We start from the raw sequence: 26,267 nt of genomic DNA, 5'->3' as shown, positions 1-26,267 counted from the left end.
TATTTCTTATACTATAAACAAATATTTTTTGATTCACGTCTATAACTTGCCCGTGAATCTTTTAAATTTTACAATTATAACACAATTTTAATCTCCAAATATTCTTCAGCTAAAGAGTTATTTGTTACAGAGAAACAAAAGCCAGTTTCTTAAATCATCAACATCAATAACCTTACTCATCTCTAACTTAACTTAACCACTTCTCGGGTCCATTACTACTTACCAGCGACTTTGTCGGAATTAAAGAATCTCAAGGCCCTTAATATTTCTAACAATGAACTCAACGGAAGCATCCCAAGCCTCTCTTGGAAGTCTGACTGGACTTAAGAGTTTTGAAACTGGGAAACAACTCATTCTCAGGCAATTCCCCATGTTGATTTTCCAGACCTGATGCATCGACTTGTCTGCTCATCGGCACAATACCAGAATTTCTTCAAAGATACCAAAGAACCCAATGAGCCTTGTCATAATACTCGAGACAAATTTCTCCTCAAACTGTATTGACAATTGACGGCGCCTTTGTGATCCATCCTTGAGACAACTTTATCCTCATATTTCTGACGATAAAGACACGAATTCAGAATCCATAGTATTGTCAATTCATCTATATTATAACCACCTGAAGAAGAGTTTGAAGTGTTCAGCTTATCAGAACATATACTCATTATTAAACTCTTCAACCAAAAAAAAATGAATGTTGAACATAATATGAATTCACTCACCGTTTTATTTTCGCATCAAAGACTTCACACAGAATTGGAAGCAAGAATCTGCAGTTCAAGAAGCCAAACATTCACTTTACTAAAAACGAATGATGAAGGAAACATATAGGACCAAATACCAGATGTACCTTACCTTTGACTGGTTTCACATGTCTACATCATCATCTGGAGCATTTCCTTAGAAGACACAAATTTTCAATCGAGAGTCGAGATTTTGTGTGCTTTCCAGAACAAAAGGACACGACTTGGGTTCATCAGACACATCCATGGAGGAAACAATATCATTTATTCGATCTACCACATCGTCGATCAGACTACCACAAACCGAGAAATCTGATTTCATCATCTTGTTCACTGTATCCGTCAATAGCTTGCCCCGTAATTAGAAATCGCATCGAGCTCACTGACTGAAACGAAATTCAAAGAATAAGATATTCTTGATTGAAGCAGAACATAACCCACAGAGAAGAGATAAGCAATATTTGTAGATATTTTAAATAATAACATTCAAACATAAATCATCAACACAAATCCCTTTCAATCGTGGGGCATGTAAAGATGAAGATGAATCCCTTTCAAACATAATTGTGGAAGTGAAAGTTTTATGAGATTTATAACAGATAATATGAGAGGAAATAGCCATTAAAACCATTAGTGAACAAATTAATTAATGATACAAATCTGCAACGTTGATGAGGGTGATGCTGTGGGAAGAAGACTTAACCTTTTTATAGGTGAGGTTTATCATGGATGGTGTGGGTCCAAGGAGTAAAGATGGCTGTTGATGGCGATGAACCACTTAATTCCATAACGTATTATAGGCTATGAGTCGGAGATACTAAGGAAACCGACACAGAGATCTACACAAATATTTGACACAGACAATATCTCAGAACTCCATTGGAGTTTGACCTAATCGGATCTTGAAGAAACGAAAAACGCTACGGTCTGTCGAAAAAGATGACTGTACCGAAGAAGACGAATGTAAACAACGGGTAACCATTGACCTTCTTTGGTAAGCACAATAATTTGTACCCAAAAATTAATGAAGTTTGTAGTCCGTCAAGGCCCATCAACAATACGTGAAAAGTGAAAGGAAATTAATATATTTGAAACGCAGTGTATTGTGGCAAGGGACACGTGTCAACTCGTGAGGATTCGACTTAATGACGTGGCGCTGACGTGTCTCAACCAGGAGAGAAAAAACACTACTTTATATATATAGACTAGGGTAGGCCCGCCCTACGAGCGGGATTTGATGGATCAAGTTTTAGAATATATAATTCTGTGTCGATTTCTTTTTATTACACTATAAAATAAATAAATTAATCGGATTTGGTCAAAAGAAAATGGAATCCTGATTTCTAATACTATTGTATCCTAATTTTGTGAGGGTATATAAAATAATGGGTAATGATGTTTTTATTTTTGGGGAAATCTTTGTCAAACTTGTAGTTGTTTCGTAGAATGTTACATACTGATAATATTAACAATGGTGATTGTTTTTTTGGCATTTTTTGTGTGATATTTCTTTGGTTATATTTGTTTTATATATTATGTAATTGATCGCACTATTTCTTTTATTAATAAAAATAAATGAAGAAATAAGAAAAAAAAGAAAAATCAACAAAGGCGATGAATGTATTATTTAAAATGGATAAATTAAGTACAATTTATTGTTCTTAAAAATGAGAAACATTTCTACTAAAATATTGTGTCTCGACATGTATGGCATCTTATGTTCATTCGGATCCAATCAATTATGCGTTGATGATGATAGATATGGTTGCATTGCAATGAATTTATAACTTTGCCTTTTACAATCTGCTCAATGCATATAGTGTAAGGTTCATCTTCCTCCACCGGTGAGGGTGCTCTTCTTTCGGTATGCAGGTTTGTTGAAGCTACGTGAATTGCTTGGGGATTGAAATATGTTATATATAGTAGTAATAGATGTGTACCCTTGTAATTATGCATTATGGATTATTTTATGTATTTCAATAATTTTGTAATTATATTTGTTATATCTTGTTAGTTTTTTTTTTTACAATTTTCTGATGTATTAATCTTTGGTTGTGGTTTAATCATTTCCAATATTAATTTTTCAAAGCTCAAGTTTTGTGACTAAAAAATGAAAAGGTTATGTCAGACTCACTCCTTATTTTATTTTAGTTAACCTGTAATGGAGTTATGTATTTATACAAATTTTCACTAAATCCATCATATTCGCCCTTTTTATTTTCTTTTGCAAGTCTGGGTTCGGTGCAACAAAACAAAATTCGATTACTTGCAAGTCAAGCTTGTTGTTACTGCCATCAAGTCACTTATACTTATTTCTCGACCATGGTTGATAAAGGATTTGGACTTATAATGATGATAATTGACTTTCATCACATTTACATGAAGCTACATATGTAATTTGTAAAACATTTGTTATTTGACTTTTTCTTCTTCTTACTGATATGACCATCTTTTTATCTGGGACATTTGAGAACGGCCACTTTATTACAAACTTGATTAACAACAATAGATTCCATGAATAAATTTACGATAATAAGTGGAAACTAAGAAGCCTTGGAATGCATGATGGACCGGTTTTTGTAAAATATATAATTTTGTGTAAATTTTCTTTATGTTAAGTTGGGGGTCGAGTGTTTGGATTGTCGTTGGTGATTCGGTACCGGATGAGGCATTGGTTGAATGGGTCACAGCTAAAGCTTGGAATGCTTGAGTGGTCTCTCTGGCTTCTTCAGCTAATATGACAGAAGCATGATTTGTGGACGCCATGTTTTTTTTTTCTCTTTTGAGATATTGTAAAGACGTAGTTGCTTCGTATGCTTGACTGTGAATACTTTTATATTGTTTTGTGTCTGTGGTGCTATGTTTAATTATTCAAACGGAGATTTATGTTTTTACTGCAGTTAATTGAAGATTTCAATATTCTTGCTAATAATTGACAGCTTGAATTTTAGCCGTAATTATAGTATGGGAACAATATTATTTTGAGTATATGGTTTGAGGCGTAGTTGATGTTTTTGTCCGGGATTAATCTTGATACGTACCTTCGTTTGTTGATATGGAAATGATATTGAGTAAGATAATCTTGGCCTATAGGGCCATTTATTTATAGTAAATATATTTTAACAAATTTAAGGCCAACAGTTAAGGCTTTAGTTATTTTGTATTTCAATTAGTCCAACAACATAATTTGAGTAATTGTTATCTAATATCGTGTGAATGAATGCTTCACTTGAGGTCGGACTTGTATATTATTATATAAGTGAGTGGTTAGATGCACGTTGGTAAATTATTCTTTTTATAAGTTTTGATAGTGTTAAGTATTAAATAGTAGTGTTTATTCTTGGGGGATTCTATTTGTTTATGAGTTTTTTAGTAAGCTGTAAGCATATGGTAGTAAATTTTATGTTCTGGATATACTGGACCATTGAAACATAATATATGTGGGCCACGGACTCCAAATTGAAGCCATCAAGCTTACAAACTGAGTATTTGATTTGATGCGGAGTACACTCGATTACGATATCCTTGTCGAAGCTAAGAATTCTTCAGGAACACATTGGCTGCTTTCCCTGCAATGAAAGTGATAAAGTCAGTATTAGAAATAAGAGCGAACCTGAGATATCACACCATCTAAACCTACTTAATGCTAGTCTTTGCGTCTCGAAGGCCCTTGAAGATCTCCTTCTAGACAATATTGGTTACTCCATCCGCACAGTCTGAATCAGAGGTATCGTCTAATATCCAAAGCCCCTCCGGTGTTGTTACTCGTGATAGCGCCACATACAACCGGCCGTGATTGACGACGGTCCTAGGAAGATATAAAGCAACTTGATTCAAACCTTGTCCTTGACTTTTATTGATTGTCATCGCATAGCATGAAAAGGATGCATGGTGTCAAGAGGGGAGAGCTGTATCCGAGGGACCAATATTCGTTCACCTGCATCTTTCCCTGTCATGATCTCAGCCTCGACTATCCTGTCACCTAGTCGAGTAACTATCATCCTTATCTGTCTTGGTTTTGCTGATCGTACGAGCATTCGGGCTTGTCGAGATAATCGTGAAGCATTTTCTGTATGTAGATTACAACCATAAGTTTGAGAATGCTAAGTTTTGTAATTCGTATAATGTAACGACACATTAACGGTCCAGAAAATTTTAGCCCATTAAAGCCCAAGCAATTTCCGAAGGCCCAAAAAGTTTGTCTATAAAAACCCACCATCCAACTTTGTTTTTTCCTCCCGCAAGAAAAATCAGAAGTTTTAGAAAAGAAAAGTAGAGAGAGTTCAAGAATGGAAGTGAAGAATCTATGCATGGACTGAGCCACCGCCGGAGCTCGCCACGACCACAGCACACAGACGTCGCCAGCCTTGTCACCACCGTTCACGGCCGTACTAACCACCGGAAATCGCAATGAGTTTGAGTTAAGTTTCTTCCGTTTAGTAAATCGGCCATAACTTCTTAACCGTTGAGAATCTCGTGCATGCAAGGCCATCATCGTGTTCCCCTCGTCGAGACGAAGCCGTAGCCGCCGACCACGCCTCAATCGGAGTCCGGAAGAAGCCGCACGCGCACCGGGAAGTTGTGTCATCCGCGCGCGTGCATTACACGCGCCACAACCGGAAATCGTGTTCCGCCGTCCGTCGCCGCTGTCGTCCACCGCCGGTAAGCCGCCGTCTTTCCCCTCCGGCCGGTGACTCGGCCAACTCGGTCGAGTCGACTCAGTGAGTCAATTCGGTGACTCGGTCAACCGGTTGGTTTGACTGGTTTAATCGGTTCAAATCAATTGCGTTTCGGTTAGAGTAAACCGGTCGGTTAGGTCAAATTGATTTCTGGTCAAAGGTTGACCGGGTTGACTTTTCCATAAACCTTGACCAGACCCGTTTTTAACCGTACAAAAGGCGTTCTGACTCAAATTTTCGCTCTGGTTTCAGATTTGGAGTCTATTTGAGCATATGGAGTTCATAGATACCACTTCTCTTCATTGCTAAGGTGAGGGCTACTCCGTTAAATCTCGATCTAGTTTAGTACTACAGTTATAGAAAGTTTAGTTTCGAAACATGATCCGTCTCTGTGAATCGAGTCTGTTTGCGAGTCTTGCTTGATCATTATTGTTATTGATTGTTAAACCGGATTTAGGATAATAGAGGATTCAACGGTTGTGTGAAATGATTGATGTTAAAGATTGTTATATATATATATGTGTATATATATAGTTATATAGTAGGGACTATGTGACGAGTGCGGGGGTTCAGAGATGTCTGAGCTATCGACACAGCGGTTTGATGTTGTGCGGGGGCCCATAGACGTCTGAGCTAGCGACGCAGCGGGTGTGGTGCGGGGGTACAGTGAGGTACCAGCGACGCAGCGGGTGGTTGTGCGGGGGGTACAGAGACGTTTGTACTAGCGACGCAGCGGGTGGTTGTGCGGGGGTACAGAGACAGACTGTACTAGCGAAGCAACAGTTATGTATATCCTTATGAGGAAATGCGTGGTGCAGAGAGTAGCTATGTACTATAAGCGCATGGGTTATAACTGAATAATGCTCTAGGCATATATTGATTGTTCTGTGTGGTGTAGGCACCGTGTTTGTTTCATGCTAGAGCTAGGCCTACATAGTTGTAGTGCTATGAACTAAGTCAGTGGTTTGCGGTTTAGCATCTCATACCTCGCTGGGCAACTCCCATGTTGCTCACCCCTCCTTCTTTCCCCCTTTTCAGGTGAGACCGACGAGCAGAAGTGATTATCGGGCCGGTGCTATTGGGCTTTTGGGCTACTATCGTTTTTATCGTTATCAGGCTTTTAGGCCTTTGGACTTTTATCGTTATGTTATTTCATATTTCAGACTTATGTCGTTATCTATATTTCGGATGTTATTTTATGTTATGGATTAGCATGGATGTGGACTTTTAAGTATTTATAAATGGAGATTTCAGATATTATTATTCATCGTATTATTTTTATTATTATGTAAATCGGGGTGTCACGTATAAGCTGTACATACCTGAGTTAGGGACGTTGGCGTCGTTAGGTGCGTTTGATGACTCAGTACTTGGTTGCAGACGACTACAGGAGCCTTCACTGGCTTGGTAGGCGTCAGTTTTAGATAATCCTGTGGGTTTTTTCTTGACCATCACTAGTATTTTTTCCCTCAACGTTTCTCTGTCTTAGGTTCTTTGTAACTTAAGGTTTCGTGAAAACAGAGAAGGAAATGAAAGTGACTGCAATGGATTTTTTAGCTATATTTATTTACTGTCAGGGTTGATTATGAGGAATTTAAATGTGGTTACATCCTGCTTGTTAGGAATGTGAAAAGATACTGTTGAGAAGAAATGCCCCTGTCTCTCCCGCTGCTGATGTAGTTCACATCCACATCCGATGATAAGATCTATATTTCTGTACAATGCTACGATATGTATTTTAAGTTTTTAACTATTAATCCATTAGGATGCATTTTATATATAAATGTTAGTTTGCCATTCAAACAGGTGACTGTCCAAATCGTTGATATAGTCTTCTATTGTTCGGTTAATTCTTTTTGGTTTGATTTGATAATGATATTAGTAGATCAAATAAAACAATTATTTGAATTTAAATGTTGATTCGCCATATTAATATCTGATGTTTGGGTACAAACACATGGGCAGTTTGTATAAGATTATATAGTGAAGTATACGTACAACCTTTTGTTATGATATATTATATGTTAAGTAAAATGATATGAAACGTAGACATATCGAAATTAATTGTCAGAACTGTTGGTCTTTGTTTTTTTATTGTAGCGAAGAGTTACGCATCAAAAATGAATACTCAAGTAATATTAATAGAATAATATTCCATTTTAAGCAGTATTTCAGTGATCCAAATATGAATAAAGATCTTAAATACAGAACAACGGGAAAACCTGATAGATTTAATAAAGCTTGTCTGTAACCAAATATAAAATAACGAAGATTCAATGATTAAGTTGTCAACAAAACAGGGATAAAAAAAACATGCGTAAGCATTACTGAAACCGGAAAATACTGCATAACTTCAAGTTTCCAATCCTCTCCACCTATGCCTTACGTGCCTTCTTCTTAATTCCCGAGGATCCTTGCACCTGACTGCTACCACCAGTCTCCACCTTAGCACGAACCGAGATGGCACCACTGTTGTCGTCTCCATTGTCATCATCACCTCCCTATTCAGATCAAAATAACTTATTAATATCTGCATACCATGAAGCTAACTGACCGTAATTTAGTACATGGAACTTACATTGTCAACAAACTGAGGGAGCGGCATACGGTCACCCGTCACCTTCACTAAGGATGCGGGAGATCGTAAAAGTTTGATGGTTTGCAGTGAGGTTGTATGCACTGACCTTGACATTGAACTTGTAGGTTTTACCTTCCATGTCTGCAACAAATGGAGGTGCCTGAGTGTCCTCTGGGTTCACACCATCACCAGCCTGAGGAAGCAACCGTTGAATGCAATCTCATGAGTAAAATTTCAAGACAAAGATGCATGACAGGCAGAGTAAGAACATACCAAAAGATGGCCAGCTTCATAGGCTCTCCTCATATTATGCAGTTTTGTCATAACCCCATCAAAACAAACAAAGAGGCCTTCAGCAGTTTCATCTGCAATGGAGATTGGACATCTCCACCCGATACCTAGCAGGCAGTTAAAACATATCAAAACTCAAAGTTGACTATGTGTGTGGACACAAACGCCAATGAAAGTAAATCCCCTAGCAGGCAGTTAACACATATCAAAACTCAAAGTTGACTATGTGTGTGGACACAAACGCCAATGAAAGTAAATACGGTGTGAACAAATGGAACATACATCAGTCTTCAGAACACCAACAGCATTAGTATTATTACAATCCAGACATGTGAAAGCCGAGACAGTGCGTTGGAGCTTCTTGGTGCTGTTGGAGCAAGAAACGTAGCACCATCCCTTGTCCAGCTTGATACCAGTGACCTTCTCGGTGCAGATGAAATCAATCTCTACATTCGTAAATCAGCAGCATCAAACTTTAACTTTAACTAGAAAATAACCCGCGCTCCGTCGCGGGATGTTTTGGATCTTTCAATTGTTTACAAAAATATATTATATTTTTACAACAAAATTTATACATCAGTAAAACCTAAGATCTACAAACTAAATTCTTACAACAAAATTTATGCATTTACAACCCAACTAATCAGACCCAAAATATTCATTTATCTTACTTATATAAGTTAATTTATAAGACTATATATTTTATTCACTTAAAATAATGGGGTTTTTGCCAAAACTAACCCACAATTTGATTTTAACCCCAAACCTATACCCAAACTTGAATCAAATGCAGAACTAACCTAAAAGCCTAGTGAAATTACAGCTCAGCCTCTTGTAAACAAACAAAAAAACAGAAGTCATTTTTACGAATATAGCCCCAGTAAATCGTCTGAGTCGTCTGAGATGTTGGAAGTCGTCTAGACGACTGAAATTTAAGTCGTCTGGTACCAGTTTATTTTAAAAATAATTTATAAATCTTGTAAAAAAATATTTTGATGCGTGAAAAATAAAAATCAGGTGATTATAAACAGTTTTAAGTGATATAAATTAAGATATGATAAAATTGATTTGTTTTGAAGATAGATGAGTGGAAGTATTGAATCATGATATTCTTTGGTTTAGGAGTTTGGCAAACATATGTTGTAGTATTGTATGTATTGTTAGGGTTAGATCTTGGAAAACTAAAATGTTTTTTTCAAATATTAGTTTTCACCTATATGTGTTTATTTCTGTGTATAGTAAACACTTTTCAAGTTTAATTTGATTTTATGAAGTGTTTAATTAGATAATTAAGTTTAGGGGTTATGTTTAGGGTGTGGACGACTTATATTTCAGTTGTCTGTTGAATAATTTACACGGACGACGTATATTTCAGTCGTCCACATCGTACCGAACCGTTAATTTAACAATGTACGTTTTAACCTAAACGGATCATTTACCGGACATATAAAAGCTATTTTTTTTCACTATTTCACAACTTTACGAAACCCTAGCGCCGATTCTCTCCAACGGCGATTTCGAAGGCGATAAGACGAAAACCCTACTGTGGTCGTGTTCCGCCGTTATCTTCGCCGGTAATCTCTCCGATTACGACGAATCTCGTTTCTCCTTCATGCCGTAGAGTATTTTCGTAGTTTAAACTGACCGTCCGCTTCCTTTTTTTCAGATCTGAAATCTCGTTTGCCAAACTCCGCCGCCGGTATGTTATTTCTCATGTATTAAGGCGTTTAGCCGCCGGAAAACCCTAAATATTTTAGTATTGATTCTTCTTTTCCCTTCGATTTGCAGATCTGTAACGGCTTGGGACCACATCTTCTCCGACCATATCTTCTTGGACAATATATTCTCCAACTGTAAGTCATTCGTCTTTTGTTTAAAAGATTTTGAGATTGTTGTAGTCTTTTGCTGAAAGATTACTCAGACGACTTCCAGGAAGTGAGAAGACTACTTGGACGACTTCCAGGAAGTCGTCCAAGTAGTCTTCTCACTTCCTGGAAGTCGTCTGAGTAGTCTTCTCACTTCATGGAAGCCGTCTGCAAGTCTTCTATAGCATTTAGCATAGTGTGCAACCTATGTGTTTGAGATGGTTGTTTGTGATTATTTGCAGGCCTTAAAATGGATTTACCAGAACTCCCGCCGAGGATGTTTACATTAGGAGAAGAGCCCGATGCAATCAGGAGCATTTCGTATCATTCTGATGACACGAAGTTGTTTAAAGCTCTATGTGTTGTCTCACAGCTGACGAATATGAGGATCTGAAGGCGTCGAAGTTAGGAGTGTTCATCAAATTCAAGGAGCTTGACTTTGGTTGGACTTCAAGGCTGGTACATTTTTTGCTCTGTTTCCAGCTGGACATCAAGAAGAAGTTTGAGCTCTGGAGTCTTGTCGTTTCACAACCTGTGAGGTTTTCACTGATAGAGTTTGAACACCTCACTGGGCTGAACTGCGATTACATCAAGGACCTGGAAAATCCATTGTGTGAGGTTACGTCGGAGATGGCTGCTTTCTGGGAGAAGATGCGTGTTGATATCGATACTGGGCCAAGTATTGAACAGATAACAGAAGCATTTTACAATTGCGACGAGTGGTCTCCGGATGATCGCATGCGGCTGGGATACCTTGCCATCTACACAGGATACATCGAAGGGAAAAAGTTCTCATCCGCTACATCAGCTAGTCTTGCAAGGCTAGTGATGGATTTAGAAAAATTTGAGAATTATCCATGGGGGAGAGTGGCGTTTAAGGTGCTGATGGATTCTCTGAAGGCAAAAGACTTGACGCAAACTGGTTACACTGTTGATGGGTTCATACAAGTGCTCCAAGTGTGGGCGTACTATGCTATGCCAGAATTGGGTGCTAATTATGGGTCTCCCATACCAAACAGACCGTCTCCACTGTTGCTAGCTTACATGGGTGGCAAAAGACAACGCAAATGTTTTAAGGCTGCTATCAATAAACAGGTACTTAACTTCACTCCTAAGACTTCTCAGATGACTTAAAGTTAAGTCGTGTGGATCGTCTTCCAACAAAAGACCACTCAGACGACTTACTTTTAAGTCGTATGAGTGGTCTTTTTGTTGGAAGACTTCCAGACGACTTAACTAAGTTTATATCTTTTATTTATTGCAGACTATCGTGAAGAACTTCGTTCAGAAGGATTTTGATGAAATGTTTCCAAAATGGGACGGAGACGTAGATGACCCTGCCGCGGATAACATAATTAAAGTCATGTTTAATGATCCTGGATGGGAGTGGACCATGGAATGCTGGCCAGTCACCGGTACTCGCAAGATTGTGAAGATGGAAGTGAGTCCAGTGAAGAATGAAGTGAGTCCCGTGAAGTCAGAGAGTGTTGTGAAGGAAGAAAGTAGCAGACCTCGGAAGAAAGCTCGTAAAGGGTCTTCTGTTTCTGCTGAGACACCTGCGGCGGGTAGTGAAGGGATGACGCATCAGCAGATTGAAAAGTCCTTGAAGGACATATCTGATGCCATTAATCTTGGCTTTGGGACGTGCCTTAAGGAGCTCAAGTTACTGGCGGATAGGATGGTAGCTGTGGAGAAGAAGGTGGGAATCACCAACAGAGGGGGTTCATCTGATGATCGTCAACTTACAACCACTTCAAATCCACCAAAACCTGCTGACGAACCCGGGGTTAGTACCAAAACCTCTCCCAAAATTGCAGAGAAGAGAGTCACTAGGCAAAGTGTTAGGAAGAGTCAGGACTGATGTGCTTTGTTTCTTGTGTGCTTGGATGAACATGTGTGCTTTGTTTCTAGTGTGCTTTGATGAACCACTGTATGCCTTGATTCTGAACATGTGTGCTTTGTTTCTAGTGTGAATTTGATCTTTGCTGTAAGGGCTTTTGTTAATAGTTTTTAAACACTGTGAACTCGAAATTGCAGAGTGAAAGTGTGAATGGGGCGAAAGCAGGACGGAAGGAAGCCAAAGAACCGAGTCTTACTACAGAACCGAGTTCCTCGAGAGAGCTCTGTCTTGTGAGTCCTGCAGACGACTTACCGAGTGATGATCCTAGCCTTCTTATATTGGACAAACAAGTTCCCACCGCTTCAGATTTACTCGTTGAAGAAGCTAGAAGGCAGACAAAGAAGGAGACTGCTTTGGTGAATCTCCGTAAAAAAAGTGTGCGAGAAAGGAAGCTTGCTCCCACACAGCAAACTCCTTTTAAGGGAAACAGCACTGCCAAACAGATCATTCCAAACAAACAGGTTGGCGGAGGCTATGATCCTTTTGGACCCTATGACAAGATGAAGTCGAAGGAGCTCACTGCATGGGTGCAAAAAGATCCGTAAGTTGCTGTTAAAAATATGCTTATTTATATTTGATTAAAAAAAAGCTTCCATTTGATTATTTACATTTTGTGTTTGCAGTTCTTATAAACTGCCTCTGAAAAAAAAAACCACGTAGATGTCCAAGTCGATTTTATCAGGTCCTCCGAACCCCCTTAGTATGGCTGACCGACCATGTAAGTCTTCTGCTATTTTCTTACTCTTATATAAGTCGTCTGGTAGATATCTGGTACTTTTCTGATTTGTATAAGTCGTCTGTGAGTCGTCTGTAAGTCGTCTGTGAGTCGTCTATAAGTCGTCTGGTAGTTATCTTACGTAAGTCGTCTGTAAGTCGTCTCTAAGTCGTCTGGTAGTTATCTTACGTAAGTCATCTGTAAGTCGTCTCTAAGTCTTCTCTAAGTCATCTCTAAGTCTTCTCTAAGTCTTCTGTTAGTCGTCTCTAAGTCGACTGTAAGTTTTTTTGACTTGTATTGTTTTATATGCAGCAAATGGATGCTTTTATTAATTTACTGAGGCAACGGTACCAAAACCATCCAGAACATTTCAGGAGCGACAGAATGTGCTTTCTTGATCATATATTTTCTCGGCAGTGGAGGGCCTCCTACCCTGATTTTAAGAGCGACACTCCTGATGCCAACGGTTTAGGAAGAAGACTCCCTGGTGGGGCGTGGAATTATCATCCAGGCATGATACCTTGTTTTTGCCAATCTAAGAAGGTTTGGGGGGTGGATGTGGATGATATCTATGCACCTGTGAACTTCAAGAACCAGCATTGGATTGCTATATGGATATTGATCCCTAAGAGGCACATCGTCGTCTAGGACAGCATTGTCTCTCATATTAGCCCTGAAGAACTCGATGAGGTAATGGAGCCTTTTGTCACAATGGTCCCTTATCTGCTTGTTGAGTGCGCGCTCTCTGGCGAACAAAAGGTTCAATACACATTGGAGCCATACACATATGCGAGACAAACCGTTGGAGTACCTCAGTGCCGAGCTGGTGATTGTGGCCCCTTCACTCTGAAGTACATCGAATGTCATGCTCTTGGGATAAAATTTCCCACCGCGTTTGACAAAAAACACGGGAAGACCATCAGGGAGAAGATGGCGCTGGATATATTTCGAGAGCTTCCTATGTGCCATGAATGGGAAAACCAAGACAATGATGAGAACCTGGCAACGTATGATTAGATATTGGATGTGTTATTGTGTGCTGTTGCGATTGTATTTGAACTTGATGCTTTTGTGTACTGTTGTTTGGTAGATTAGGGGATGTTAACAGGGTCAGGATAGGATGATGGTTTTTGTAACCTATCCTCATACCAAACTAGAATTCCGTAGGAAATTAGTTTGGTAGTGCAGTAACCTTTCGGAATATGTAATGTATAACTTGTCTTTTTTAAATTGCACTGTTGGAATTAGTTTGGACGATTTAACATAGAAGGTCTACAAAGAAAAGTTCATAAAACATATAAATTCATAACATAGAGTCTACAGAGAAGTTCATAAAACATAGAAAATCATTGTGGACGATTACAGAGAAGTTCATAAAACATAGAAAATCATTGTGGACGACTTACTTAAAGGTCTTCTAGACGACTAACCAGAAGAAAATTCTAGTTAAGACGTTGGACGACTAACCAGAAGGTCTACTGGACGACTTACTTAAAGGTCTTCTGGACGACTAACCAGAAGAAAATTCTTGTTAAGACGTTGGACGACTAACCAAAAGGTCTTCTGGACGACTTACTAAAAGGTCTTCCACGTCAGTTCTTACATTGTGGGCGCTTATGGCCAGTTTCTTTGCAGACTGAGCACCTATAAACCCTGTGTTGCTTCCGGGGTTTGCGTCCTCTCATCCTGGATAGCTCCAACCAAGATTGCCATCTTGATTTCTTCTGTCTCCCCGGACCACGCTTTACTTCCGGAGGAAAGCATGTGCGTGCCTCAACAAGTTGTCCAACACAAGGATATATATTCTCTGAGTATCCAGCAAACAAAGTATCCTTTGAGTAGACCGGCCACACAAGTGTGGAGATATGCACACCAGCTGCTGTTCCAGCTGCTATAGCATGAGAGCAAGGTATTTTCTCGACTTGATAGACACCACAATCACACTTTTGAAGTTCCAGATCAACATTACAGTCCCTATTGCCACCTTTCACAAAGAACTTCCATCCATCAATTTGTTGGACTCTCAGAGTATACGCGTTCTCCTCTCGGACAGCAAGCAAGTGTTCAACACCCCGACTATGTTGAGTTGTAAGACTCAAAGCATCTCCTCTCCTTTTCCAGTACCACCTTCCTAGCTTCTCCCTTATGAACTCCAGCAGGAACTGAATAGGAAATCCTCTTGCTCGCTTCAGTGCGGAGTTAATTGATTCAGCGATATTGCTCGTTTTTAAGTTGTACCTGTCTCCCTGACAATGAACCCTAGACCATAGGGTCACATCGGCTTCCTCCAGATAATCAGCAAGATCCGGATTTGCACTCCGTATCTCATCCATGTACCGATCAAAATCGTAAAGTGTATGAGCATAAGCAGCACCTTTCACCAAGTACAAGAGATGCTTCCCTTTATACTTTTTGACAATATTCTCTTGAAGGTGATAATAACATATTCCTCGGGTTGCCCAAGGAAACACCTTTTCACACGCATTTATAATGGAGGCGTGCCTGTCGGAGACTATCACCAGAGGATACTCATCAGATACACAGCTCGCCAATTTTGTGAAAAACCATTCCCAAGATTCATCATTCTCACCATCTACGATCCCAAAAGCCAATGGATATATCTGAAAATTACCGTCTTGTGCGGCTGCAACCAACATAGTACCCCCATACTTCCCACTTAGGTGAGTCCCATCTACCACAATGACCCTTCTCTGATACTTAAATCCTCTGATCGAAGCTCCAAAAGCAAGAAATAGATACTTAAATCTATTCAGAGAATCAAGTTCTATAGCTGTGATAGAACCCGGATTTGCTGCCTTGATTTGCTCCAAATATGAAGGCAGTCGCTCATACCCGTCTTCCGCTGATCCTCTCACCATTTCTTGCGCATATAACAATGCTCTGTATGAAGTGGTGTAATCAAGTGTCATGCCAAACATGTTCTTCATTGCATCTTTGATATGCTGCGGATTCAACCCATCAATGATTCCCACTCGATCTATGAAAAGTCGACCAATGTACTTCGGAGTACAACGTTTCCGCTGAGCGATTCTGTCTGGGATGGAACATGTATGAGTTGCCAAATACTTGGTTACCCAAAACGTTTTAGTCCCATGTTTCACACTTGCTCGGACCTTCCATTGACAACCACTAACACGACATGTTGCCACAAACAGAGTTTTCGTTGACTTGAATATTCTGAAGGAGAACCTACGCCTCACCGCTGTCAACCGCAACTCTGAAAGCAGTGCATCCTTACTAGCAAAACTCTGGTTGACATAGATTCTGTCTGCAGATGATCCTTCTCCTTCACAACCATATGCCCCTTTGTAATCATCAAAACAGATTTCATCATCTTCTTCCTCATCCTCATCTTTAACCTTTCCATACTCACTATAATCCTCAGCATCAGCGACAACAGGGATGTCAGCATCCTCCTCCCCATCATGATCCTCAGCTTCATCCCCCTCTTCAGCTTCATGCCCCTCCTCAGCTTCATCCCCCTCCTCAGCTTCATCCCCCTCTTCATCTTCATCGCTCACATCAGCTTCATCCCCCTCCTCAGCTTCATCCCCCACATGATCTTCATCCCTTTCCTCTGAAACCGTTCTCATCTTGCTAAAACTTGATACACAAAGACGTACTTCATGCGTTTTAGTTATCTCGAGCAAGTTCCGAACTTGTCTATCACTTGTAACATGAATAGGAGGAAGGTCTGGAGCCATCTGTTGTAATGAGTAGGTTAGCTCCACAGACTCTGTGTTCATGTCCAGGTTATAATCTTCTTGAGCCATTGCAACAAGATCAGCATGTGTCGAACCTTCATTCAAAAATAACATTCTCGATCCTTTGAAATGATCAACCACAAAATTCCAACATCCATCTTTCAACAACCATTCTCCATACACTGCATGTAACTGACGCATCATCTGAAAAAGTCAAAATAAAACACATTAGCAAATTTAGAACAAAGAAAACACAAGTTTATTAAAGATCGAAGCGGACGACTTCAATCTAAGTAGTCCAGACGCCTAAACTATATGTCGTCTGGTCAACGCAGAGGTTATTTTTGCAATTGACTTTGAAATCTGTTATTTCGGACGACTGAAAAATAAGTAGTCTACTATTGTTTGGCTAAAAAAAAACTCCAAAAAAGCTAGACGACTTACATTTCAGTCGTCAGAGGTTAGTCTTGCATTTGACTAGATTATTTCAGAAGTTTGACTTTTCTGGACGACTTACATTTCAGTCGTCTAGTGAAAATTAAAATAATAATATTTTTTTAAAAGTAGACGACTTACAGTTAAGTCGTCATAGGTTAGTTTTGCAATTGAAAAAAAAACTTCAAGATTTAATTATATACAGACGACTTATAATTCAGTCGTCCACGAGACGACTGAAATGTAAGTCGTCCAGGATTTACGAGGTTTGACCAGAATCTCGAAAAAAAATCCTGGACGACTTACAAGTAAGTCGTCTGGTGGACGACTGAATTATAAGTCGTCTGTGTATAATTAAATTTTGAAGTTTTTTTTTTCAATTGCAAAACTAACCTATGACGACTTAACTGTAAGTCGTCTACTTTTAAAAAAATATTATTATTTTAACTTTCGCCAGACGACTGAAATGTAAGTCGTCTGGGGAAGTCAAACTTCTGAAATTATCCAGTCAAATGCAAAACTAACCTATGACGACTGAAATGTAAGTCGTCTAGGTTCTTTGGAAATTTTTTTGAAACCAAACAAAAACAGACGACTTAACTTTCAGTCGTCTCAGGTTACAGATTTCAAAGTCAATTGCAAAAATAACCTCTGCATTGACCAGACGACTTCCAGGTAAGTTGTCTACAGCCAGACGACTTCCCAAGTAAGTCGTCTGACGAACAGATCTGAAAAAAACTCGATGTCATACCTTAAATTGGTGAGATAAGTTCCTTAGCATACATAGGGCTTCTCCAAGCACACAGAATCACAAACGAAAGTAACCCACCCAGAATCGTTAGCTTCTATGACTCTATGAACCATAAAAAATTTAGAATCAAAATCTTGGGTTTTTTTAGCTCATTGTGGAGAGAAAGTGAGAGATGTGTTGTGTTTAGTTCACAAGAATGGAAAAAGAAGAAGGGTAAATCGATTTTGGGAGCATTAAGAGCTTCAAATTGGTTGTTCATGGTGGTTGTGGTATTGATGACAATGGCAATCTTGTGATTACTTGAAGATGATGAGGGTGAGAGAGTAAAAATGTCATTTTCGAAAAAAAAAAAGAAAAAAAAAGTTGATGGCATTTTCGTAAATTATATGAACTTGTGGGGTGAATAGGGCAAAACCAATTTTCAAAAAAAAAAGGAGGTTAGTTTTGTGTTTGACTTTAAGTTATAGGTCAATTCTGCAAAAAACCCTAAAATAATTAGGTATCTGATTTAATTACTTGAGTAATTAATTTACAGAAGATCCTAACATATTTTTTAATGTCTTTGGGTTATATGCTATTAGATTATTTTATTAATATATTGAAAAGTTTGCATAATATCAGACAAATAAATTGTAAAACAATTAAAAAATAAACACAGAGGGACACAGCTTTGAAGTTTTCTAATATTATTTATTTTAAGTTATCTTAACAGAAATTTTTAATGTGACTGTCTAATATTTATTCTAATAAATTTATAGAAGCTTAAGATATATTTTCATAGCATTTTTGAAAATAAAATGTTTAGCAAAGATATGTAAATATATTAATTGTGTTCAACTTGTGGATTTAAAAAAAAATAAGATATATCTATGTAAATATAGTAGCCTTTTCTTGTTTAATGGTCATAGCATTTTTGAAAATAAAATGTTTATCAAAGATATGTAAATATATTAATTGTGTTCAACTTGTGGATCTTTGTTTTAAAAAATAAAATTAATTATGTCTATATAAATATAGTAGTCTTTTCTTGTTTAATGGTTTTTTTTCTTCCAAAATATGCATTTGTGTGAGATAGAATAATTATGATCCAATCGTTTTTATCATAATTATTTACTTTGATGAAAATAATTGTTAAATTAACAACTGACTAAAGCTTTATTGAATTTTCTATTTGTTCTTTTGTTCATTTTTAAATAACTAAAGGAAAATATGGATGAGGAGTAACTCAAAACAGACATTGACATACGACCATCTGCATGAATTTCGATAACCATGTCGTTACTTTAGACTATTTCTACAACTCTGTGCGCTTGATTCATCCAGCGAGTGGTTGTTAGAAGTAGTCACATAGGCGTCCCTTGAGCAATCGTCTCCACTCTCTACTCGAGCCACCTGTTTCTAGCTCCGCTTAAGACTTGCTGGTCTCCTTATTGCTTCATCACTGATGTCATGGGATTAGCATGCTGCTGATAAGCTTCTAAACACCTGTAATCTCCGATTGAGCTTTGCAGACTTTAGAACCTTCGAAGATTGTGATGTGACCGTAATGAGAGGATGGGATTTTTTTTCTTGTGGCATCCTGCACCGTGGAGAACCAAGCGTACTTTGAATCTGCAAGAAGAACAATAAAGCTTTTCTCTTGGTGGAGTGAGGCGAGTGAGTAGTGGCACCCAAGAGTCCATTGGGAGCTCGGGACGTTTCAGAATGATCCACGCTTGAACTCTCGTAATATCACCTTCTTGAATCAACTAAGAAAACAGAGAAGCATAGCAGGATCTAATCATTCAAAAGTAGCTTTACAACCAAAACTACCAGCTTTAAAAATAAAAAAACGTTACCAGATTTTCTCAGACTTCAACCGCAAACAGACACAGAAAATCATATTATCTTACATAAGATGATATCATTTAAAATGTCACAAAAAGAATTTTCCAAGTCTCCAAATCTACACAACTCTCATGTGTCAGAAAGAGCATAACAGATTCCTAGGTTACTAAAATGCTGTTACTGATCAATCCAAAGAGATTTAAAATAACAGAATGAGAGTGATTATGCTTACCAGATGAACACTATATGGTTGAAGATTAAGCCTATACATTTAACTGATATCGTAGAGCTAATTCTCATTCTCTTTCGAGCATCTGCTACCTCTGGATTTGCTTCCCTCCCGACCAAGTGTATCCAAGTAGATTCCTATTTAATAAAGAGTGTATCATTTAGAACAACTTTTCTTCTCTATCTTGTTGAATTTGTGCTGTTCATGGGTGAAAGATGTGATATTTATACTCACAGCTTCAGTCGGTTGGCTTGGAATGTCGATTGAATGCCCCAGAATGAGAGTAGTGGGGGTAATCACCTTAAAGCTCGGATTTAAGGGATTTTAATGGAAGGTGGAGACGACGTTAGGGTGAGTTGATGAATGCATTTGTTTTCTGAGTAAATCGACAAAAGGAAGGTGAGAAGACGACGAAGAAAAAATCTAAAGTACTTAACTGGGCTTAATAATAAGTTTTAGAAAAGCCCAACAGCAAGATGAGAATGAGTAAAGATAAAAGCCCATATAGTTTCAGAATAAATGAAACGATGAGTTTTGCTCGCCTGGGACGGGTGTCACGCCCAGAGAATTCAAATTTCTGACCTAGAATCTGATGTGGAGCCCTCAGGAGTGAGCAAACTTAACTTTATATATAAAGATTATTTATGCATTTTTACATATAATAAAAAAGTGAATATATTAAATAACTGCGAGGTCAGTAACTACCATATATATAGTCAAATTAGTGCGGATATATAAACCAAAATAATCACTGTTATTTATTTACAATTATTATATTATAACTAAATCTAATCTTTTTATCTATTTTATATAATATATAATCAAATTTAAATGATACTAACATATATGCATAATATGACTATTTATAAAATAAAATTTCTTATTCTTATAATCTTAGGATTTTTGCAAAAATAACTTCAAACAAAAATTCAAATGCAAAACTGATCCATGATTTTTCCCTAATCACTTTAGAAGTTCGGATTATTCAGGAAAAAGTAATTGCCATTACTTTTTTCTTTTTTCGAAAATGCTTGTTTTACTCTATCATCACTATATCTCTCATTTATTTACTTATCAAGCTCTAAATGCACTTAAAATCAACATCTACATATTCATATTCTTATTTCTTACACACAAACAAATTTTTGATCACTTTTCTTTCTTATTTCTTATTACCTAGGGTGCAAAGATATTTTCCAACGGAATGATCTCCTCATATAAGACCTTTGCAGCTCTCATCCAGTTTATGCATCTAGGATTGTCCTTAAAACCTTTGTCGATTTTTTTCCCCAGTAACTTTCCAATCTTTGGTATTGCTTCCATTGCTCAAATCTGCTAGAAGTAGGAGAAGCCATCTAACATATAACTTATAGTCTTCTCCTTCAGTTTGTCACGAATTTGCCGACCAACTTTAGAAGAAGGTCAAAAACATCAACACCCAAAGGATAGTTTCAAAGCTTTTCAAGAACCATGACCACCTTTATGTATGGAAGGGGAATATTTATCTTCTCACCTCTCGCTAAAACCACACAAACAATGATGCAAAGATAGACCAGTAGTATTCGATCAACATTACTCCACTTCTTAACAACATCATTGTGCTTTTTCCAGAGGGTCAAGATACAAGTTTCCTCTTTTCTCTTCAGCACTTTTCTCTAGAAACCACCATCATCTTCCTAGTCATTGACTTTCTTAAGTGAAAGATTAGTGCTACGCTCAAGTCCGTTTACTGCGTGGAACTTTTGCAATGAAAGTTGGAGTGGTCGCCTCGCAAAAAAAATAAGCTCGAGATTTTTGAAAGTGATCAGCTCCCTACACAGGAAGCTATGTACCACTCTCGCAGAGTAACCCAGTTCGTTGTCATGCAAGGCAAAAATTTGGGAAAAATCCAATCTTTCTCACTTTTTCCAGCTCCTTTGGCATCCATGTCTCCAACTTTGTCATAATACTTAGCAACTTGCAGTTGTTATTCATCTGAGTCACGTGGGTTTACTTACCCTCCTTAAAATCCGCTTTGATTACTCCTTATGTATATATACCTACAAGCCATGGAAAAGTTGTAATGAGAGCACAAACAATGAAAGCAATATAACTACTTTTACATCTACAATATGTCCATCTTAGAACATGTGCTCCACCTAGTTCTAACATCTCAAAGAACAACAAACTTTTTCTCTCTTTCGAAAACCAAAACTAAATCAATATTCTACATATACAAATCAAAACAGTAACATGCATGCCTTAATTGAAGTGTAGAAGATGATTAATCAAATGCTAGAACTAATTTTAGTTGAAAAGAGATTACAATTCTGTTCTCAAGAAAAATCTAAGGTTCTAAGAATCTAGAGAATTAATCACATACCGAGTGCAAAGGAACGTTGAGTTTTGGTAAAAATTGATAATACTAAGTGTGAAGGAACCGTCCAACGAAACCCATAGAGAAATAAAAAAATCGATTTCTTTAATTCGCGTCTGAGAACAAAGAGGAGGAAGACAAAAATAGAGATTAACGATAAAAGAAATCGGAAGAACACCGATGAAAAAGTAAAGATTTTCCAAAACCATAAATCTCCATTAATCGATTGAGAAGGTTTCAGCACAAAAGACGATAAAACTGAAAAGATAAAACTTAAGTTTTACTTCTCTTGTTTTTAGTTTTTACCTTTTCATTTCTAATATAAACTAAAATCAGTTACTACATTTTATGATTTTAAATTATATTAATTTGGTTAATCTGAGGATACAAAAGTATTAACATTAATCTAAATCCTATTTCCCCAATTAATTTTCTAAAAGTTATATTGAGACAAATTAAAGTTCAATATGTCTAATTTTTTTTGGGAGAATAGGCAAAATGAGACACTCTCAACTTTTATTTGTCTCACTAATACTTTTGATCTTTTATGTCATTTTGGACATGTTTTACCCTTTTGTAGTGGAAAAAATAGTATTTTAAGTTCTAAAAATTTTCAAAAATATGTAAACTATAGGAAACATAAGTAAGACTATATGTATATTTTTTTTTAAAATAATAATTTATGTAATTATATTTTATTTTATGTCATACCTAAGCATATAATACTCATTCTGGCAGTGTATTTAGTTTAGAACTCGAATACAAAATTCATTACAATGATCTAACTTGGATATGAAACATAAACAAAATATTCTTATTTATTCTATGCCTCCTAGAATTAGTTCTTTTTCACTGTAGCCAGATAACGAGGGTCTACATCTACATATAATACGTGTTCTTAAGTTTACTCTATGACCTAACTTAGCCTGTTTCATAACCTATTCTAACTATAACCTTAGGATCTGCTTGATGAAAATATATCCCACATATTAATCATCGTGTATTCCACCTAAATAATGAAAAAAGAAGTTACCATATTTTGGTTATTATCTTTCTTAAATGTACCCCAAATCTATTTTAAATCTTGCAGAATATTTTTTTTTCCAAGTTTTTCTCTTCCACAGTCTTTCTTTCGTTTTCGGTTTCTCTTTCTTCTTAATCCATCTCACCATCTCTTCTCTCTATCTATCGGGGAAGCAGATCTTTTCCATTGTCTTCATCTCTTGGACTAAACTAGTTAAGGTGTTTCTTGTATTTGATCTTTTCCATTGTTTTCATCTCTTATTAAAGAAGAAAAAATTTTGTCGTCAGTTCTGAGAATACATTTATCCAAGTTTTGATCGCTGTAGCCGGAGAAACAACCAAGACATTAACGGGTGAAAATTTGACTGAAGAAACTCTGTATTGCTGAGGTTTTACCTCTGCGTGTATTTTTCAGTAACAAGATCAAAGACTCTTAAGCAGCCTCAAGCCATTAAAATTTTCTATAAAGAAACAATTACAGAGCATAGTGAAACTGTTGCAAGCTCTAAAACTTTCCCATTTGAAACCAGAACGTTTATAAAAATGATCCAGAATCTCATCACGAGCCATGAACCCTGAGAACCTGATTGAATCTGATTGAAGGATAATGAACTGAGAGACTAGTAGCTTCATAACTCCAATTATCACTGCTTGGACCTCATCTGGTTCCCTTGACCCTCTCAGTCCAGAGTACTTGCTTGCTGCAACTTTGTGTCTTCTTTGACGTAGCGAGAGCTTTCTCCAAATCCAAACGTGATAGTGGCCTAGGGACCTGCACTGAGGCCTGAGGGCAATGGTATCACCCACCTGATACAGTACATGAAAGTCAATTTGTCTATATTGGAAATGAAAGTATATTATACAACCTTATGATAAAAGAGAGTAACGCAGAACCAGACTAAGCACACACCCATTTTGATGTCAATGAAGACGCTGAGACGTTGAAGAATGTTGACTGTGACATGGAAGCAGCTGCCTTGACAAGCATTGTTTTTCCATTGCCAGTTGGCCCAAAGAAAAAGCAAACATAACAAAGAAGAACTTTCACCAAGAAGAGCACATGATAAGGTCAAGAAGAAACAAAGCTTGCAAATTTTACCTCTTGCTGGTCTTCTGAGACCAGTGAACAAATATTTTTGTGTTGAAACTCCTCTATTTGGCCATTGTAGAGGAAACTGATGCTGAAGAAGAAGATGGTACAGTTCTCTGCATAATCAAAGATCAGAAAAGATAAAAAAAATTATGCAAACCAATCCCACCACATAAACAAAGCACTTAAATCTACAAACATCACATTCTCCCAAGAAAACCAATAAAAGCTTATCAAACACAAACTTAACAAGAAGACGAAATCTGAAAGAAACATACTTATTGAAAATAGAAACAATTACACCTATGGTCACTTTCTGATTTTTTTATAACACTATAAGACATTTATAGCTACTAGAGCAGTTTTTCACTCTTTTCCACGAGAAACCACACATGTGGAGCATACAAAATTCCAAAACTAACCCTTTTTTTTTTCAAATAGTATACGGTAGTTCTATTATAACAAAATCTAAAACATTTCGTCAATTGAGAAAATATAATAGGTCTCACTCTCTTCTTCATCCAGATTTGCTTTTTCAGATTTCTTTTCCAACATAATTCACTTCAAATTATTATCTATGTTGTTCGATCTATTTTTTGAGATGTACCAAGATGCTGGTCTGATGATGGTTAAATGGTGACATAGACGACGGTGGGAGAACATAGATGACGGCGGAGACGTTGGCGGTAGGTGACATCGACGACGACGTAGATGACATAGCAAAAGTGTTGGTTTTTCAATTGTTTGAAGGTTTGTTAATGATGGTCATAGACTCGTGGGACAAAGGTTTGTTCAGTTCTCTAATTACATCCACCCATTTCCTCATCTGTACTCCCATCGTCAACACCATAACCGTCACAGCACCGCCGTAACCGACGCGAGCTCTCCTTCACCCCTTTCTCGATACTTATCCATGAATCATCATCTCCATATGGTGGAGAATTTGGACACTCCGACACCATCTATAAAAGCTTTGACGCTTTTGTAAGTTTTTTTTTCTTATGTTGAGGGATTGAGTGAAAGCCTGCTTGAAAATATCATTTTAGTCATGACATTGGTGTACACATGGATATCGGATATCGTAAGCTGTGGATATTACAAATCGGCGTACATGTGGATACGTACACGTGGATAATGAGGTCTATGTGTATATGTGGACATTAATGTTGGCCATACATATGTTGCAATATGCAAATACAAGAACAAGATCTAAAAAAGAAATATAAAATGTTGATAAAAACATTCCAAAACACATTTACATAGTCATAGCACAAAATAGTAGCATAGACAAATTTCTGAAATAATGCAATCAATGCATTTGTCTAAACAAGTTTTTTTCTCTCTGATTGCACTAACCTAATAGAGAAGGAGGAAAACTAGTTGCTTAATCCTATTTAGAATGGAAAGGTTTGTAAAGCATATGTACGGTCAGTGGAAGGGTTTGTGAAACATATGTACATTTGTTTAGTGTACATATGTACATGTGTTTAATTGTGGTTGTACATATTTTTGTAGTTTTGCTTTGTATCAGCTTGGCTTGTACGCTCATTTTCTATATATATATACAAAATAAAAGTAAAGAGAAGATGAAACCAGTCATCTTGATCAAGTTTCTAACTTCAGTACAATAGGATGATCAAACCTTCTCGTTACAATGATTGCTTTAGCCTTCTCATTAGGATGATCAAGCCTTCTCATTATGGTCAAAGATAATCATATACTAGTTAACCAAAAGAAATCACATCATTCAGGTTATTAAACAAGATTTATATGTACAATAAGATTACTATCCATATGTACACTGTTTATTTACTATCAGAGTGTACACATTTATAATATCCACAAACTAAAGCGTCACGAAAAGTAAAACTGAGACAAAATAGGGTTCATCGACCGGTCCGAAGATCCCATTGCCTTCTCTTCTGAGACACACCTATCTCGTTGCTCAAATCAGATTTCAGTGGCTTTGTAACTGCCAACAATCGGCTGAACCATCAAAGCTATCATCTCCTCTGTTTCTGAGATGAATCTCCACCATGTTAATGCAACAGATGAATCTG

At 37.4% G+C, this 26,267-nt stretch overlaps 2 protein-coding genes and 1 long non-coding RNA gene across 4 annotated transcripts; 1 reads left to right on the top strand and 2 right to left on the bottom strand.

Moving 5' to 3' along the window:
- Positions 1–66: 66 nt before the first annotated feature.
- LOC106402944 lies at positions 67–1,743 on the bottom strand. The gene is made up of 4 exons (XR_001280876.3): positions 1,447–1,743; positions 856–1,129; positions 723–770; positions 67–619 (listed from the first exon to the last, which is right to left on the bottom strand). It is a non-coding gene; the product is annotated as an uncharacterized LOC106402944 (long non-coding RNA).
- An 8,770-nt stretch (positions 1,744–10,513) lies between these two features.
- LOC125587183 lies at positions 10,514–13,419 on the top strand. Its single transcript, XM_048757365.1, has 5 exons — positions 10,514–10,981; positions 11,036–11,251; positions 11,421–11,942; positions 12,194–12,583; positions 13,084–13,419. Exons 1-5 carry the CDS (start codon positions 10,514–10,516, stop codon positions 13,417–13,419), a joined length of 1,932 nt encoding a protein of 643 aa, XP_048613322.1.
- A 10,044-nt stretch (positions 13,420–23,463) lies between these two features.
- On the bottom strand, positions 23,464–24,524 carry LOC106405317. 2 transcript variants are annotated; one of them, XR_002661660.2, is made up of 3 exons: positions 24,486–24,524; positions 24,028–24,323; positions 23,464–23,924 (listed from the first exon to the last, which is right to left on the bottom strand). XR_002661660.2 is itself a non-coding variant. In XM_013845881.3 (2 exons), the coding sequence occupies exons 1-2, from the start codon at positions 24,103–24,105 to the stop codon at positions 23,541–23,543; spliced, it is 462 nt and encodes a 153-aa protein (XP_013701335.1). In that variant the 5' UTR covers positions 24,106–24,465; the 3' UTR covers positions 23,464–23,540. The 2 variants fall into 2 exon arrangements, 1 of the variants encoding a protein (XP_013701335.1); XM_013845881.3 differs by lacking the exon at positions 24,486–24,524 and having other exon boundaries at positions 24,028–24,465.
- Between the last annotated feature and the right edge of the window lie 1,743 nt (positions 24,525–26,267).

This window comes from Brassica napus, chromosome C5 (assembly GCF_020379485.1).
Source record: "Brassica napus cultivar Da-Ae chromosome C5, Da-Ae, whole genome shotgun sequence".
Classification (NCBI taxonomy): domain Eukaryota; kingdom Viridiplantae; phylum Streptophyta; class Magnoliopsida; order Brassicales; family Brassicaceae; genus Brassica; species Brassica napus.
Note: the sequence above shows the minus strand (reverse complement) of the source record. Positions and strands in the feature narration are given on the sequence as shown.

Coding starts and splice junctions, on each gene's coding strand:
- LOC125587183 (XM_048757365.1), top strand. CDS start 10,514: ATGTGTTGTCTCACAGCTGACGAATATGAGGATCTGAAGGCGTCGAAG. Junction 11,943..12,193: donor AACCTGCTGACGAACCCGGG/GTTAGTACCAAA, acceptor TCGAAATTGCAG/AGTGAAAGTGTGAATGGGGC. Junction 12,584..13,083: donor CGAAGGAGCTCACTGCATGG/GTGCAAAAAGAT, acceptor TTTTATATGCAG/CAAATGGATGCTTTTATTAA.
- LOC106405317 (XM_013845881.3), bottom strand. CDS start 24,105: ATGCTTGTCAAGGCAGCTGCTTCCATGTCACAGTCAACATTCTTCAAC. Junction 23,925..24,027: donor CTTCATTGACATCAAAATGG/GTGTGTGCTTAG, acceptor GTACTGTATCAG/GTGGGTGATACCATTGCCCT.